The 17,281-nt window shown below is 38.8% G+C and overlaps 1 protein-coding gene across 3 annotated transcripts in view; it reads left to right on the top strand.

The window, feature by feature from the left end:
* The window catches only part of GALNT18 (polypeptide N-acetylgalactosaminyltransferase 18), a 213,247-nt gene that overhangs the window by 163,708 nt on the left and 32,258 nt on the right, over positions 1–17,281 (top strand). For 2 of the 3 annotated variants that reach the window (XM_021544858.3, XM_021544855.3), the window contains exon 10: positions 2,748–2,843. The exons of the other annotated variant lie outside the window; for it this stretch is intronic. In XM_021544858.3, the coding sequence (XP_021400533.1) occupies positions 2,748–2,843 (96 nt within the window). The remainder of the gene's footprint in view (positions 1–2,747; positions 2,844–17,281) is intronic. 3 annotated transcript variants of the gene reach the window in all.

Raw genomic sequence — 17,281 nt, 5'->3', positions numbered from 1 at the left:
GCCATGATTGTCTCAACAACTACCCAAGACTGAGATCGCTGGGACAACCAAAAGATACATCTCAATGCCAAGTTCCCATAACTCAGTCAGGTGTGTACATCACTCTCCAGACACAGTTTTGTTCAACTCAGGGCAAATAAAAGAGACTCTATAAATATGTGGGACTTTGAATGGAAAGAAAAGCACAATCACCAAAAATCTTGCCTTGAGCAAAATAAACTATAAAAACTGCTTGAGCAAGACAGTCAGTGTGAAACATAAGAGACCCTATACTGTAATAGTCAGACCTGTGTCTCGCCCAGCACTGATCCCGGGCTCCGCACTGTCCTTTTCTTTGTGGCTAGCTCAGATAGAATTTGATCACTAAATAAAAGCTATTATTTTTTAATTTAGCTAGATCAATTTTTACCTATAAGAAACTTTTTTTTTTTTTTTTAGGAAATAGAAATACTGCTACTATAGCATTATCAATTTTTAAAAATCCTGAGTAATTGAAAAAGCTGTCAGAATGGGGTAAAGGTTAGGATATAGGCACCTACAGAGACATACCCCACATATTTATTTCCTGAATCCGACATTTCCTCATGTTCTGTGAGAGTTAGGGAAATAGTTGTAGCATTCAGGTCTAGCTTATGCTGTGTAATATAGCTAGGGTTGGGATTGGTGGCAGAGTAAATATTTGGGAAGTAAACTTCTTTCTAAATTTTGCAGTACCCTCCTATTTAGAAGAAAGCAATGTCACTGGGCCAAAACCTGTAGTATTCAGTGTAACGATAATTATTTCTGAGTTTCAGTACAGGGATTGTCTGCTATATTTTGGATTGTTTTTAAGATTAAGTCTTGGTAGGCTAAAATTGCATTACTCAGGTTAATTGTTGGTTGCCACAAAGCCACTAGATTTTGTAAAGTGGTTGTTCCTGAGAATCTGGGCCTCAGACTTTGCAACAGCATTATTAAGTAACAGGTCCATGGCTGTTTTGTTTCTGGTTTTTTGCTTCCTTTATTATGGGGATTGTTGTGGAAAAGTTTATAATGTTTGCACTAGGACAAGCATTAGGATTGGAGTTTAGGGAAGAGGTTTGAAAACACAGTGGTAGCGTTATAGATGGATAATGTGATGGTTGGCTCTCACAACTAAGGAATAAATATTACATGTATGTTAAGAGGAGTTTTACTGATGTATAGTTATGTTATTGTGATATGTTCTCCCCATAGTCCTCCTTCCTCTCCCCTTGGATTGCTGTCACTGGCCTTGGTAGTTGGGGTATTTGGGAGGAGGGCGGGCTAGGTACTAGGAAGCAGCACCTGACCTCCAGTCAAATTGCAAGGAAGCAGTCTCCACCAAGGGACAACGAAGAAGAACTGACTCCAGACTTAGGGAGGGGCTAGAATTACTTGATGGAACACCAGAGGTGTAAAAGGTGGAGCAGCCACCTTGTGGGCGAGCACGTGGTTGTTTAGTTCCACACTCCCAGTGCTGCTCTTTCTCCTTATTCAGTCATCTGTTGTATTTGTTAGGGTTTAATAAACCCTTGAAATTTTAAAGTGAGAGGTTGTTTCTCACAGGTAGTGATAGACCAAGCCATGAATTAATAAGGCTGATATTTATCATTGGTTTGGCTAGAGAGGGGTGCCTAGACATCTTTTTGTTATTAGAGTAATGGCTATGGTTACATTATGAATAAGAAATAGAAGGCTTTGAGAGAGAAGATTTTATGTAATTCTCAAGGCTTTAATTCTTGAGAGTAATGCCAGTATTGATACCTAATGCCTATTTTCTCTCTAGTGTTGAGATGCATCCTGTCCATTACTGGATTTAGAGTTAGGTTTAGAGTTGTAAGTCTTGTGGAGATGAGTTGATGGTTTTGATTTTATTCACTGCCTGGGTTCAGCCTCTGGCTTCTCCACTCTTCTTACATGCAGTTCTAGGCTTCCTTTCTAAAGGAATTTGGTTTCCTCAAAAGAGGCCCCTGTGCACAGCTGACAGAACTGCCCAGTTAATCACAGGTGGTTGCAAACCACATTTCCACTCCATCAGGCAGTTGTCTCCTGTTCTCTGAGCCAGTCTTACACCACTGAACACTTTTATGCACATCCATGGGTATGCAGTCCGTATCTTTGTCCTCACACTCTGAACAGACCTCCCAGCTATCTGTGCTCATTAATTCAGCATTTCACTTTTAGAAAACTCAGCATAGCCCAGGTTTTTCACAGGGTTTTGTTCTGACCAGGGCCAAGTACTTTGAAGTCTGTTCATTGTTGCTGGGGTTAGCCCAGAATAATCAGGTGAGCTGGTGCATAACAATTTCCCTGAAGTCTTCAGATGTCAGCTGAAAGCAGGTTTTTGAATTATTTACAGAAATCAGAAGATTCTCATGAGTGACTCTTAAAGCTGTTTAATACATCATCTATCTTGCTCAGCACGATACATTCAGGTTCTGTATAGAGTGTGTACCAGAGACTAAATATTTTTAAAACAGATATTAAAAAAATATTGCTATCTCTGGAGGTTTTTTGAAATATACCCTGCCTGAAACTTTGTGCAACATTATTGAAATCAGTGGTGCTAGATTATCTGCAAGGAAGAATTTAGTCCAGATGCTTTCTCTTCACTGCAGCAGATTTTTAATTTTGCCTATTTCCTTCTTCAATTACATATGATCTATTTTCTCAAAGAAAAGAAAGAAATCGCACCATCTTTTTCCTCACATAAAACTTGCTTTTTTTTTTTTTTCTGTGTATTTTAGCTGCAGAATTCCTTGAAAAGTGATTTATGCCTTGATCAAGGGCCAGACACAGAGAATATCCCAATCATGTACATCTGCCACGGGATGACACCACAGGTTAGTTTGTCTAATGATCTCTGTCTGATTTTGCTGCTGCTGTTAGCAGATTGTGTGGGAGGAACCATCTTGTACCTGTCATTGTTTTCCTGCAACAATCCCTTGGCAAAATGTTTAGTAGCTGTTTTTTAGAGAGACAGCATTATTTGTGCTGTAAATTGAGAAAGCAGTGGTATAATAATGCTTTGACAAGGACGTTGATTTATAAATTTTGAAAGAATTTAAGGAATCTGAAAGTCAGCACTGACCCAGATTTGCTGATAAAAGCTTTTATTTCTATTCCTTAACTGTGCATGTCATAGTAATGAAGCAATGCATTTTAAAACATTTTGCATACATGCATAGGTATACTCATATATATATATATATATTATCTGAAGCAAGATGTTTTTTTCCTTTTTATATTTACTGTGTCATTTCTACAAATGTGAAATGCACAGCCAGCTTCTTCACACCATACAGCTGTGTCAAATTCCAAACTCTGTTCTTGTGAAAGCCCTTCATATAAATCTTCCTTTTGTCTTTCTCTGCTGTTGTCCTGTTACTGTAGTATGTGTCAAAGACTCAAATTACAAAAATCTTTCCATTTTCCTACGTAACTGCTGGAATTACTGCCTTGGCAGAAAAAAGGGTTAAGACCTGTGTCTCCCCAGCTAAGTACATGGGCTTAAGGGAAAGGGTTTTGAGGCAAATCTTGACAGGAAAAATAATGTTCATGGCCTCAAACATGCTTGTCAAGGACAGATGTGGAGATTACTTAACCTTAAAAGTAACATATACAAAAACGATGTAAAGAAAATGGATATACTTGTGGGAGTTACTGGAGACACTGAAAAATCCCTCCAGTTTGAATTTTTCCACTATTTTTTATATTTGCTTTCTTGAAATGACCCCATAACACTCCACCCTACGGAGTTGTGGAATGTGGTTTTACCTAGGAGTTGTCAGTTACCTGATTTGACTATGCAGCAAATGAATCCTCACAGTATCTCAGAAATAAAGACAGAGCAGCAGGGTGGTCTCATCCCCTGTGCCTGGACCTCACAGTGATCTGGAAACATGAATTTGGTGAGCTGCAGATACAATTCTCTACTTCCCTGCCAACTTGCACGTGCTGCAGCTCTGTTCTGCACTGGCTTCCTTTGCCGAGAATCTTTAATATTGATCACTGGTGGCATCCTGTTTGAGTGAATTATGGATGATGAAGCCAGAAATATCTGAAAATCCCATCCATCAGACTCACTTACTGCATGGGCTGTGCCTTATTTGTCACAGAATGATGTGGGAACCACTGTTTGCCTGCAGGAGCTTTTCAAGACAGTCCTCAGTGTTTGCAAAGGAACTGTGTAATTCACCCCTGAGCAGAGCCATTATTCCTCATCCCCTGGCACCACAGCTCTGGTGGCACCTCATCTATGAGAACAACACACTGCAGGCATGCCTGTAAATTCCAGTTAGAAACTTTAATTATAGTTGAGAGACAAACAACGATAACCAAAGTCACTTCAATTAGTGCAGCTCAGTATTCACCAGATAAAAAAGTACCTTTGAATGTCAGCTCAAGTTCTGTACAACTGAGATAGCAGCAAACAAATGACAGAGGAGAAAGAGACAAGGGAAACTTTTCTAGACAAGTCTCTGCTCCTTCATAATTAAAATGTTGTGTCTCCTCCCCATTATTATGTATTTCATTTTGTAACTAATGTTAAAAACTACATCCAAAGGGCCCATATTTGGGTAATGATTGAGAACTTTTTCAAAAGAGAATTAGACTTTTTCTATGTTAGGGATTGTGGTATTAAAAGGGAAAGAACTAACATCACTCAGCATACCTCTATGAGATTTCCACTGCAATGTTGCATCTCTTGCTTAAGCAGAGCTGCAGCCCAGCCATGTACTTTTTCTGTTGCGTGTTGGAAATATTTGTATAAATATTCCTTTTAATCTTATATGTGATCTTGCCAGTAGCCACAGAAGATATCGGTAAGTTGTTAATTTTATTCTAGTGGTGGTGAAATGTTGTATAAAGGGGTCTGTTTTTCCTATCTGGCATTCCTTACAAAAACAGATTAGTGCCCTGATTTAGGACTGCCTTGGCTGAGTGTTTGGGTGATGCCATTCTTAGCTCGGATGCAAAATTTTTCTGTTGTAGCTATTCCATTTACAGTTTTATTGCTGCCTCCACTTAGCAAACTTGCATCTAGCTGTGCAATAAAATATCTGACTGCCAGGAACCACTCCCTCATATGCAGTTAAGTTGCTGTTATTAGTTACTACTACAGCCCCTCTTCTAAATTGGATAACTACCTTTTTTCCCTCCACTAACTGCTTTCTGATGTTCTTGAATTCTCATCTTTTTGCAGAATTCTTAGAATTCTTAGAATTCTTGCTTAGATAAGGTTTTTGACATAAGGAATTGTTTTACAATCATAGGTACAACTACTGTTTCCTTTTCATACGCTTTATATAGGAAAGAAATCATCAAAGTCAATAAAAAGGGAACTGCATACCTGATGTTAAAATTCCTTTTTGTTAGATAGTATCAAAAACATCATGTGTAGCTTCATAATTAAAAGCAGTAGAAAATGGCAAGGAAATATCCTAAAATATTGCAATGAAATGATCAGCAGTATATTTTCCCGTGATGTTTCTGTTTCATTTTAAATAGAATTAGGATTAGTGATGGTAAGACTTCTGTAATTCAGATTTCCAAACCTTTCCACAGTCCACTGTGTCTACTGTAAATAACATTGCCATATTTACAGTTCATTCCTGCAAGTATCTTGGAGTGCTTTATAATTGTGTTTATTTAATATTTCTGTTCTGCAGATAAACTGATGCAAATCTTATATGTGATTAGATACTAAGATGGAATAGAAAATCAAAATATAATCTGTCCATTTCTGTAGTCTCTGATACTACTAATGTGAAATAATTCCTCACAGCAGGGTGTTTGGCTTGGCCTGAAAAGACAGAAGGCACTTGAAAAACTCCAATCTGTGATTAGTGTGTTTCCTACCCTCCCTTCATCTTCAGGGGGTGTCTTCCAGGGCAGCTGTATTTTGTCCTGGTCCCCAGGAGTCTGGACAAGAGTTATGGTACCATTCACTGAGCAGAGCAGCCTGAATGTTTGACTAGTGGAAGAAACAAAAAGGGTGATGATCCTGCAATGCACTCACATTAATTTAAGGGAAGAAGTGCTATTCCTTTACCTTTGGTAAGAATGAATTAATTACAAAATTCTGCCCAGATAATTAGAGTTTCTGTTGAGAGGATCCTGGTCTAAGTGGTGGCATCTGAACAGCATGACTATCTAAGTAGCTCATCCTCCTCTGATTCTGTTGTTGAAGAGTATTTCTCTCTAAGCATCCCATCTTTCCATTCCTGCCTTTAGACAGTCTCTGCCCAAACCAGTGCTGTCATTTCTGCTCCATCTGTACAGCTGCAGATGTGTTGGCATAACAGGGTGTTGCATAACTCCCCAGCTCACCTGCAGGACCATCACACCTGAGCATCTGCTGCTGCTCCTCCAGCCACCACAGTGCCAGGCAGCTGTTAGATGGTCACAGACCAAGGCCATCAGGTGATTTTGGTACCTCTGATGTGCTGCTGGCCACTGTTTGCAAGGGGCTTTCAGTGTCTGTGTTAGCTTGCCACATCAAGCCTCTCCTGCTGTGCAGCTGCTTAGCACAGCTGGACAAAGCCCAGCTTCTGATGAAACAGCCAAAAAAGTAAATGCAACATGATAACATAGTTAACTGCAGGAGTTAAACCAGGCTCCTTAATACACTGTTTAGTGATGGTAGATATCCTGTTGCTTTAATCACATAAGATCAGCTCAGAGGCAAAACACAACAGCTCCCCATCAGAGTGATGAAAAAGGGAAGCAGGAAAACTGGGAGATGAGGTGGCAGTGAGAGGAGATAAATGTGAAAGCAGAAGAACAGTTGTGGCAAAACAGTAACTAAAGCATAAAGTTCATGTGGGGCTCTAGGGGTTTTGCTGAGAGTTCTTTTATGTGGTTCATATAGAAGAGGATAAAGGTAGTGTTTTAATTCCTGACGTTGTTAAAGTAAAGCAACGATTCAGTCCTACATTTACGTCTTAGAAGATCTATTTCCTGCTGTGCCCCTGTTCTGCATGGAAAATATGGTTTTTGTAGTTGCAGCTACTAAATACAAGCTCCAGGCCTGACTGCATTCCGTTCCTGGTTCTGGCATCTGCCTGAGCCTGGTTGTTTTTTGTTGTTTAAGGCTGCTGTTTAAGCAGGTTTGTAATCTTGAAGGCAGGTTGATGACAGCATGTCACTTGCATTCAATCTGCTCCTGAGTGAGAGTTTAAAAGATTCTTTTATGAGAATGAAATACCACATTATTAGAGACTTTATTATATAATAAATAAATAGCATCAATCAATGAAGTGATATTTTAAGTAGAGATTTACTTTGAAAATTGCTTGTGACTGAGGGGATAATAGGCAGTTCTGTTCCCTTGTTCAATAGCTTCTGGTTCATATAATTCTAAATTTGTAAACAGTTAAACCCCAAAGCTCATCCAGTGATGTGAAAGTCCATAGAAACCAATTAGATTTTGAGGAATTCAAGTTGACAACCAGGGTCAGAAAACTGAATGGGGATTATCACTAGAAAAGAAACACAGGTGAGAAGGGACACCCATTTATATATTTTCATATTCTTGCAAGAGATTGCAGAACTGACACCAGTGACTACAGCCCTGCCTGGTATGAATTATTGCATCTCCACTCAAGGCAGTGGAAGAGAGTCCTGCCAACACATAAAGCTGTACAAGTCTCTGACCTGAAAACATAATGTATTCTAAGCACAGTGTCTGAAGTACTGGGAGTAGTTGCTAAAAACTCCTAGAAACTTCCAAACACACTTTGTATGGTTCACGAATGCTTCTTGTAAAGTGTTTATAATATATATATTTTATAAAAGCTGTGTTTTCTTCTATGAAATCTCTTAGCATGTTGGTTGTTCATACACAGATACTTTTCATACATTTCAGAAAATATCTTCTGTTATTTAGAAGTTTGTTAAGTGTGTGTGTAAAACACATAAGCATTGCAAACTGAGGCTCAGTGCAAGAAAATAGTTTAACAGAAGGCCCCACATGCAACAGATGTGGACTGTCAGGGAATAAGGAATAAAACAACAAAACTTGCAGATAGATCAATGACTGGCCCTTCAGTGTTGAAAAATCACTGCCTTGAAGATGAAGTGTCTGCAATAAAAACATTTCAGGCAGCCTTTTATAGGCAGTAAAAGGGAACACAGCAGCTGTTTAACAGCTCTCAGTTACGTGGAAACTTAGGGTTGGTGTTCATGTTTGTCTTGGAGGCAACTGTTGGATTCAGCAGCTGTGTACAGGGCTGCCTGCACCACTTCTTTCTGACATGTTAGGCTGAGCTGGCCCTCACCTCCTTGAGGATGATCCTTCCACGTGTGCAGACACTCATAGGGCTGTAGAGACCTGAGCTGTACAAAGCATCCAGTTCTATCCTGGTCCAGGTACTTTTCCAGTGAGCAGCCAGATCAGGAACAGAGCAAGTCCTTGCTGTGGCAGTGTTGGGTTTGCACTTGGACTTGATGATCTTAACTGTCTTTTCCAGCTAGAAATAGAGAGTTTTAATTGCAGGTGAAGATCAGTGGTGTTGAATTTTTAGCTTCTGAGTGTGGATCTGAGGGATTTGCATACTCCTCTCTTTATCCAGCCAGAGTCTGTCATTATTCCCATGCAGAGCCATGCCTGGCTGGGTAGTCTGACTCCCAGAGTATGTGCTTCTCCTCTTCCAGGGGCTGCATTTGCCAGCTCTGCTAGCTAATGTTGTCTTACAGGTTGTCCTTTGCCTTTTTTATGAACTCCTGTGGAATGATCTAAGCACTGGACCTAACTCAAACTTCTGTGTACATGCTTGATTTCTGGGAGCAAGGATGCTTTTCCATAATAAATAGCCTTTTTTTTTTCTTTCCCTCCAATCTGGACTGCCCAGTTTGGTAGATGCCTAAATAATAAAGATAATGTAGAGAGCCACTGAAACTGCCTGGCAAGCGTGTTATCAGCATTATTAAATTATATATATATTTTTAAACATATTCTGTAAATTGCTGTGGCAATTAATGTCTTATATAAGGCATTCCTGCCGAGTAGCTGATTAAGTCTATTTGTATTTCTTCTGATTTCTTTTAGTGCATAAATCCTGGTTTTGATCATAGTAAAGTTAATAGGAATTGTGACCTTGATTGCAAGGGAAGCAAAATCTGGTGTTAGTTTTTTGCAATCCTTTTCAAAGTCAAGTTTTCCTATGTATACCTGAGAAGATGAATTCAAAGCTGCAGCCTCTTTAGAGTATATGACAGGTACATCAGGGAGCTACAGAAATGTGTCAAAGGCTTCCAAAACCAACCAATCCTTCTTGGCCTAGCACAAGCAGTGCAACACTTTCTTCTTGGGGATGTGTTGTGGATGAAGATATTTCACATTATATAATATTTTCTTTTTAATTTTTTTTTTTTCCTTAACTTTGATTCTGGCCAAATTCTCATTATTTCCTTCAGTGTAGAGTTTCAGAGGGAGAATCTGTTAATCTGATTTCTAGGTTTGGAGCAGTTTTATACTGAGCAATTTGCCATGAGTGATTTTTTTTCTGTACTTGCTGTGGCAGCTTTAAGTTTGCAGTTGGACTCAATCAAATCTTTTCCAACCTAAATAAGAGAGTTTTTCATTGCAGGTGAAGATCCATGGTGTTGAATTTGTAGCTTATGAGTGTGAATCTGATGGGTCTGAAGGATTTGCACACCCTATTTTGCAACTGAATAAGAGTCTTTATAATAATAGGACAGAGACCAACCTGCCTCTTGATTTTATTAAAGTATCAGACATAATGAATGTCATTCTCTGTTCAGAGGGTACAAGGCACTGGAATTCAAAAGAATCAGCACAAGAGGTCCTTCTGGTTTCAGACCTGGGATAGGTCTTTTGTATGTTACATTTCACTGATTGAAAAAAAAGCAGAGGGGAAAAGCTGTAGAACTGCATTATTCTGGATCAGAGGGAATATCTTTTACATCCCTCAATTTGGAAATAATGGAATGGATATTTCTGCTTATTTATTTTTGTATTCAAAACCATAGTGTGAAAACTTTGAGTGTACCTGTGAGAATTGAGAGAACTGATCACTTGGAATTGAAACTCCAGCCATGGTGAAATTAAAGAGTTGAAAAATAATCTTTTTTTTTCCTAAGAGTAACATTGATTTTCTCATTTGAAACTATATAGAATTTTTGTAGTCTTGGAGAAATGGTTTTGTTTTGAAGAAATATAATCTTTGTTTCAATAGAATAGTCTAGAATGAAAAGGAAGTTTAAAATGTCTTCTATGCTTCTGAAATCTGTATTCTTCCCTAGTGTATAGGCTTACTGCTGAAGGTGAGCATGAATAATGAAAAAGGAAAATACCACTGTAAGGTGAAATTAGTGATCTGGCTAAAGCAGTAATCTTGGATGTTGAGGTTTCAGCACCTGAGCTAAAGTTAAAAAGCAAGAATTCAAAAAGTAGTTCAATTCTTTTAAGTGCTGTGAGGAAGAGTACTAAGAACTTGAATTACTGCAAAACTTAGAGCCAAGAAGGCTCTAAGAAAAAAAAGAATGGCCAAGTATTTTTGTGATTGAGAAGTGACTGCTCCTTTAAGCAGATAGATGCAGCAGGAGAGTCAAAGATAACTTGGCCAGTGCCACAGGAGACATGTGTTTGAAAAAGCAAATAAAACCCCTAACCACAAAATGTAACAGGAATAAGAGCAGTTGTCTGTAATACACTGTATCTGTTAACTCATCAATTCTTCTAAATAAGAGGGAAATGCTCATCTTAGAGAATGGATAAGAGCTCTTTTATGATAGCAGAACTATTTAACATTTTACAGTAGAGGTACTGTTGCAATTTTCCATATATTAGAAGATGTGCTGAAAAGATAGAGAAGCATAAGTTAACCTTTAATAGGAGGAAAAATTGCAAATGCTGATCAGAAGCAATGTCAGAAGGGTACTCAGAAAATGCTATCAAAGACGTTCAGTTCCTCAGCTTTTGCCTAGTAAAGCAGGATTTCCACAGAGATAATAGAAACTTCAACTGGCAAAAAATCTGTTGTAATTTACCTAGACTTGATAAACTCGGCTTTCATCACATTACTGCAGAAGAGAATGATGCATTGTGTCAGCAAAAAATAGTAGTGAGGGAGCTTGTGGAGTGCTCAGAGCACCACCCTGAGACCACAGAGGATGCTCAGTGGGATCAATCAATCAATTAACATATCTGTTTCCCCCTGTTGGACCACATGGCTTAGACTGGGACTTTCTCACTGTGTGATGTCCTTGGGAGGGTTTTTATTTATTGCTTTTAAGAAAAACAGGTTCGTTGATGATGCTGTACTGTTGCGAGCTGCTAGCCCGTTGGCAGTAGAGCGAGAGGCAGCGATGCTGCGACCTTCCAGAAGCATCTCCAGCAACAAACCCACTTGGTGGCACAGACACACACACACAATCACTCAAGCACATGCTTCCAGCACCTCTTGTAGAATCACCAACGACAAAGTGGGAAGGTCTTCGTGTGGAGTTCTGAGGAGGAGGTTTATTCCAGCCACTCACTCACGAAGGAGTCCAGACCAAAGAACAGTCCAGGAGGGTCCAGGTTTAAATACAGGGCACAAGGGGGAGCGGAGCAGAGCATCAGGGCCAATGGGCTGGGGGCAGTACAGAGGCGGGGTAAGGGGTGGCAGTAAATAAGGCAAAGGGGGTGGGACATTGAGCCAAAGTGGTGCCAATGGGTAAGCAGGGAAGGGAGAACATTCTAGGGCACATACATGTAAGGAAAAAGGGGCAGAGAGGCCAACAGGCCAACCAGGGAGGTAGAACTGGGATACATTTGCATACACAATAGAGCATCCTGGGAGAGGCTCTGCTCAGTCTCCTTGAACAGGGGAGATTTTTCCAAGTTAGGGTCTGGGGTCTGTCCCTCTAAGGAACCGTAATGGATCCTTTTTGTGTAGGGCCACCAGCCTCCACAATGTATGTTCCTCACAGATTTTTTTAAAAATAATTTATAAAGTATTTTCACTTTGTGTTTTGTGTGTCGTGTTATCGTTACCTTGCCTGTTTTCTGTATGGCTTAGGTGTTGCATTTGACTTTTAGCATTTGGGTTATTCTCTTCATCTTGAGTTCTATTGCCTTTCTATATGACTATATCCATCTTTATAATCTTTTCTGGCTATCTTGTTCACAGCTGATAGTCTGTTAATGATATGGAAGGAGAGAGGCATATATCTGCTCTCTTTGTAATTTGACCAGAAACAATTTGTTGATTTCTCTTGGGGCTCCTATAGGTCAGGATGACCCCAGGAGAGATCGTAAAGGGTTTTTGCTTGTCTTAGCCCAAATGCAGCCACAGAAGAGGTCTGGAATGTGTGAAGTCTAGTTTTCAAGGTTGTTTATTTCTTCTTATCTAAGTATTCTTTCTCTCACCTGCTTCGCTCTGCCTAGCAAGTCCACCATAGGATTCTGCCAAGCCCTCTTGGCGGTGTTTACCTTTTATATCAACAGTTACATACAGTCTGTTTATAACAGTGCTCCAATATCTAACATCTATGTTGGACAGTGTGACCCACCCCAAACCAATAGAAAAGTGCCACCACCACACTAAGACATAGAGGACAAGAAGAAAGGAAAGAAAGCTAGGACACACCCAAATTCCTCCATCTTGTACCCCCTTGAATGCCATTCTAAAAATCCCAAAATTCTACGTTTCCACCCTGTGTTAGCTCAAACATCACACTACTAAAACCCTTGTGACTTGTAATTCCTCATCCAGAGTTGGCAGTTTTCCACGGGCTAAAATAAAAGCCACAGGTGTTTTTTGACTTCATGCCAGGGTCTCGAGACAGCCAGGGCAGCCAGAGGGATATCCTGGACTCTGACAACAATTTATTCAGCATTTTGTTAAATAAGTGAGGCTGGTGAAGGAAGAAGGCAAATGGAATATAGAACAAACTGATTTCCAGGCTATGTAATGCCCTCTTTTGATAGTTTTTTTGAATTTTATATTATTCAAATAATTATTGAGCTTATCATGGTCACTGTAAGAGCTTTCTTCCCTAGTTTGTATTTTTAAGGCAATTTGCCCAGAATATCTGTAATAAAAACAATCCCTGCATTGAAAATGTAATTGAAATAAACTGTTGAGAGCAACTGCAGTGCCTAAGAATTTAAAGTTATCAGAGCATTTCAAGCTCTCATGTACTTTTTTAATTTAGAAAAGATTAGAGTTGTTAACCTGAATATTATACAACAGTTTAGAACTGTTCTCATCTAGGAAATAAAAATGCACATACATTTCCAGGCTTTTTCTTTTTTTTTCTTATGCTATGCTATAATAAGTGATTATTTTTCGTAAGACTAGCTTTGGTCAAATTGATCTCAGCAGGTGAAAATATCAGAAATATTTGACAATGTGGAAGTGAAATATTGCTGGGCAATATTGATGATAAGCCTGACGCTAGATTTTGGATTTGGATTCAGAGCTGTGGTTTGGTGCTGAAGGGCTTTGCAGCCCACACCCCCAAAATACTCATATGGTGGTTTTGGGGCTGCTGCCCCTTTCTGCAGTGTTTGGTTCTGCCCTGATTTTGGTGCCCAAAGCTGCCCCTTCCCAGCTTTCCCTCAGGCACTTCACAAATGAGTACTTCTTGTGTGAGATTATGTTGTACAACCACAAAAGAAGGGAAGGGCTTTCCTTTGCTAATTTGGAAATGGTTTTATTTCACACTCTTGGAGAAACAGAGCAGCTGCTTTGGGTACCTGCAGTCTAGTCTTATAATCTAATACTACATTTCACATTTTTAAGTGCATTAATTTGAAATAGATCAGGATTGGATATTATGTAGGTGTTACTAGAGTTATCCATATTTTAAAGATGTCTCTTCTCATTGCAAATGGGCAGTTCAATCAGCAGTTTTTAAAACCAATTGTCGCTTACAATCTAAATTTAGCATAAAATTAACAGTTATTGGAGCGCATGTAGAGCACTTGGAGATGGATGGTGTAGTAATTGTGGGATGGTTGTCAATTTAAACATTCTTTTGATTAATATTACACTGTCTCTTGTTACTTCATCAGACACTGAAGTTCTGAAGGTCAGATTTTTGTTTCTCAAATTCTTAACAGTATGTTATTAACTATCAGAGAAGCTAGTTAATACAGTAGATGGAAAATTCACGTTATAGTTACTTTAGCTTTATTGATAATTTTATTATGTCAGTCCAATTAATTGAAGTCATCCACTGGCTCATTTAGAATTCATGGACCAAGTTCAGTTCCCATGAAAGCATATTCAACTCCCTCTGTAATTACGTGAGCCATATTACTTCCATAGCGTTCATTCAGATTCTGATCAGCAATTCAGCTTCAGCTTAGGTTCTCCCTGATACTGTTCTGCATTTGCAGAATGTGGTTATTTGCAGAAATGTTTATGGAATGATTGTATCCACAGTGTGTTTCTGTGAATAGGAGGTATCTTTTTTGTCCTGCTGATTAACCGTCATTTGTCCAATTGAGAAGCACAGAGAATGTCAGAAATTATTTGTTCACATAAAATGTTGATTGAATATTTATGAGTAACTCTGAAAAAAGAAAACCTGCATTGATTTGGAAGCCAAGGAAAGAGCTATGTGTGTCAGATAATTTATTTGAAATCAGCAATCAAACTAGCTCTTAGTAAGAGTTGAGTTCAGTCTAAACCTGAATATATTTAGAAAGCGGATGTATTGTTCCCAAAGAAAATATGGGATACTAGAGATCTTAATCTAGAGTGGTTTCAAGAGCCAATGGCTAGACATTAAAGCCAGCTGGATGCCCATTAGGAATAAGGTGTGTATTCCTGTCAGAGCAGGTCAGTGGCCATCACAGAAAGTAATTGCTGACATCATCAAAGCTGACACAACTCTGGAAACTATAATTTAATACAATACAAATCATTGTACTTAGAGATAAGCACATGGAAATAAGGAGTTCATGGCATATGGGGGAGCAGGGTGAAAAACTGGTGATCCTTTTTGGGTCATGAATCTGCTGACATGTCAGCCAAGAGACAATCACAGCTAGGACTTCTTGGAATTTCAGTCCACTTGAGAGGATTCAGAAATAGCACTTAATTGTTACAGGGAATGAATAATGGTATGCCTTTAAAGAAATTGGGGGGAAGGAGTGTTTTATGTGTTTTTGGATAGCTTAAAAAATAGTTATTGAATTTCTTGAATTAATTTTCCTTTTTTTTTTTTGTTTTATTTCTCCTGAAGTGTGATTGCATAGATTATAAGCAATAGCTGCCAAGCCTGTCTGCTCAGCTGGCTGTCCATAAAGACTCAAAGCAATCAAGTGGAAAAGCTGAAGAATGCATTTAAGTCATTCTGATGTTATTACAGAATTAACTTTGGGGTTTTTTGGCAGGGAACTGCATTGATTGTGGACATTGGAGCTTTGTTGCTCTTGTTGTGTAAAGGACGTAGTGATTTGTTCAGCATGCATATTCCATTTCAGCAGTTATTTTTGGTGCTTTTGAGCTCTCAAGTTAGCCTTAAAACTGTGAAGTCTGCATTGGCTGACTGACAAATGGTAGTTTGGGAAGTTAAAAATAGCAACACAGCTCATGAACTCACTAGGTTTAGTAAAAATAACATGAGATTTAAATAAAAATTTTAAAAAATTATAAAACTGAGGTTACTGCATTAAACCTGGAAATTTTTGGATAATGCTGCTTTGCTTTTGGGATGGAGATCTGTCACCAAAAGGGCATGGACTGAACTCAGTATGGAAGAAGTAGATCATGGTAAATCAGAGTTGTAAATTTAATGTTGGTTTAGGGGTTTTATTTGATCTTCTATTTTATATTAACACAGAACCAAATCCTTAAATTTTTAGCTTGTCCTTCAATGTGTTTACGTGAGGAATTCTTCAATTGTTCAAATAGAAATTATCAAGTACCATTTCATTAGAGGGTACACTGTGCTAAAACAGTTTCCTTTGTTAAATTGTGCCTGCAGGTGTTTTCATTATATGGGACATATTTTGGCTACCAGCTGACCTCAGGGTTGTGTGCTGTCAGCACTGCTGGATCAAATTATCAAATTATTATCAATCATAATTTAATTTATTTGTGTTCAATGCAGTCACAACACTAAGTCCCTTCACCTACTGCATTGATTTAAACATCTCCTCAAGTTTAACCTCATTCCTGTTAGCAATTACGAATCTGGGGGGTTTAAGCATTTCTGGAGCAGGTTATTTTTTTCCTCAAATGGCATTTTTTAGATTCAATATGATAGTAATGAGAGTGAATGTTTGCGTAAAGATAGACTGAGACTCTTGGGACCTTCTTGAGCACTCAAGGCACATTTAAATATGAGCTGTCAAGTGAGCTGCATGATATTCTGCCAGATTTGTGACATGGCTAGTACTCTGCAATACCTAATTGCCCCACTTCCAGGAGGAGCCACACCTAATGATTATGGAGTAACTGCATGTTGCAGAGCACCCATTTCTGGCTTCCAAATATCTTCTAATATCCTATGTCACATGTTTTCAAGGAAGTTAAATCTGCTTGCTGCACATAAATTTGAAGGACTTCTGTAATTTGCTCAGTATTCCCTGAGATAACACTGTTGTTAAGGTCACTAAGAAGAAACAACACCACCTACAAATACTGTGTTAGGTTTGATGTTTACTTCATCATCTTCGGCAATGTTTATATTTCTAAAGATCAATAAAGATTAAATTTTTCGTTAATTAACAAATTTTCCTCTTAGGATTCTTCCTGTCTCTCCAGCTTCTTTGCTCTTCAGCATTTTTCAGCCTTGCTCTTATGGGAAGCTATTTCCCACAGTCACAGAATGTTTGAAGTGGGAAAGGATCTCTGGAGTTCGTCTGGTCCAACCTCCCTGCTTAAGAAGGGTTAGCTAGAGCAAGTAAAATATCTCATGATACTTTATTTTCCTATTCTATCCATAAATGCAGATGAAGCCCAGTTCATCTTGGGCAACAGAAAAGTCCCTTGTGAGGGAAAATAATTCCATCTCTTCCCAAATTTGCCAACTCCAAGAAAAAATATATTGTCTGGATAGGGGTGAAAAAAGGTTCCATGATCTCAGGCTCATTGCTTCCCCAAAAGGCTAAAAACTCTCCAATACTTGAGATAGATAAAAAGAAACTGATATTTCTGACACCTCTTCTTTAAAGAAGCAAACCAAGCATTAAAGATATAAGATAACTATAACCAGAGTAACTCATAAAAATGTTTCATCTTCAGCAAGAAACAGTGGCAGCTGTGAGTCAATAGTGTAAATAACAGTGGGGATGGAGCCCCCCAGCTGATCA

This window comes from Lonchura striata, chromosome 6 (assembly GCF_046129695.1).
Source record: "Lonchura striata isolate bLonStr1 chromosome 6, bLonStr1.mat, whole genome shotgun sequence".
NCBI classification, from domain to species: Eukaryota; Metazoa; Chordata; class Aves; order Passeriformes; family Estrildidae; genus Lonchura; species Lonchura striata.
Note: the sequence above shows the minus strand (reverse complement) of the source record. Positions and strands in the feature narration are given on the sequence as shown.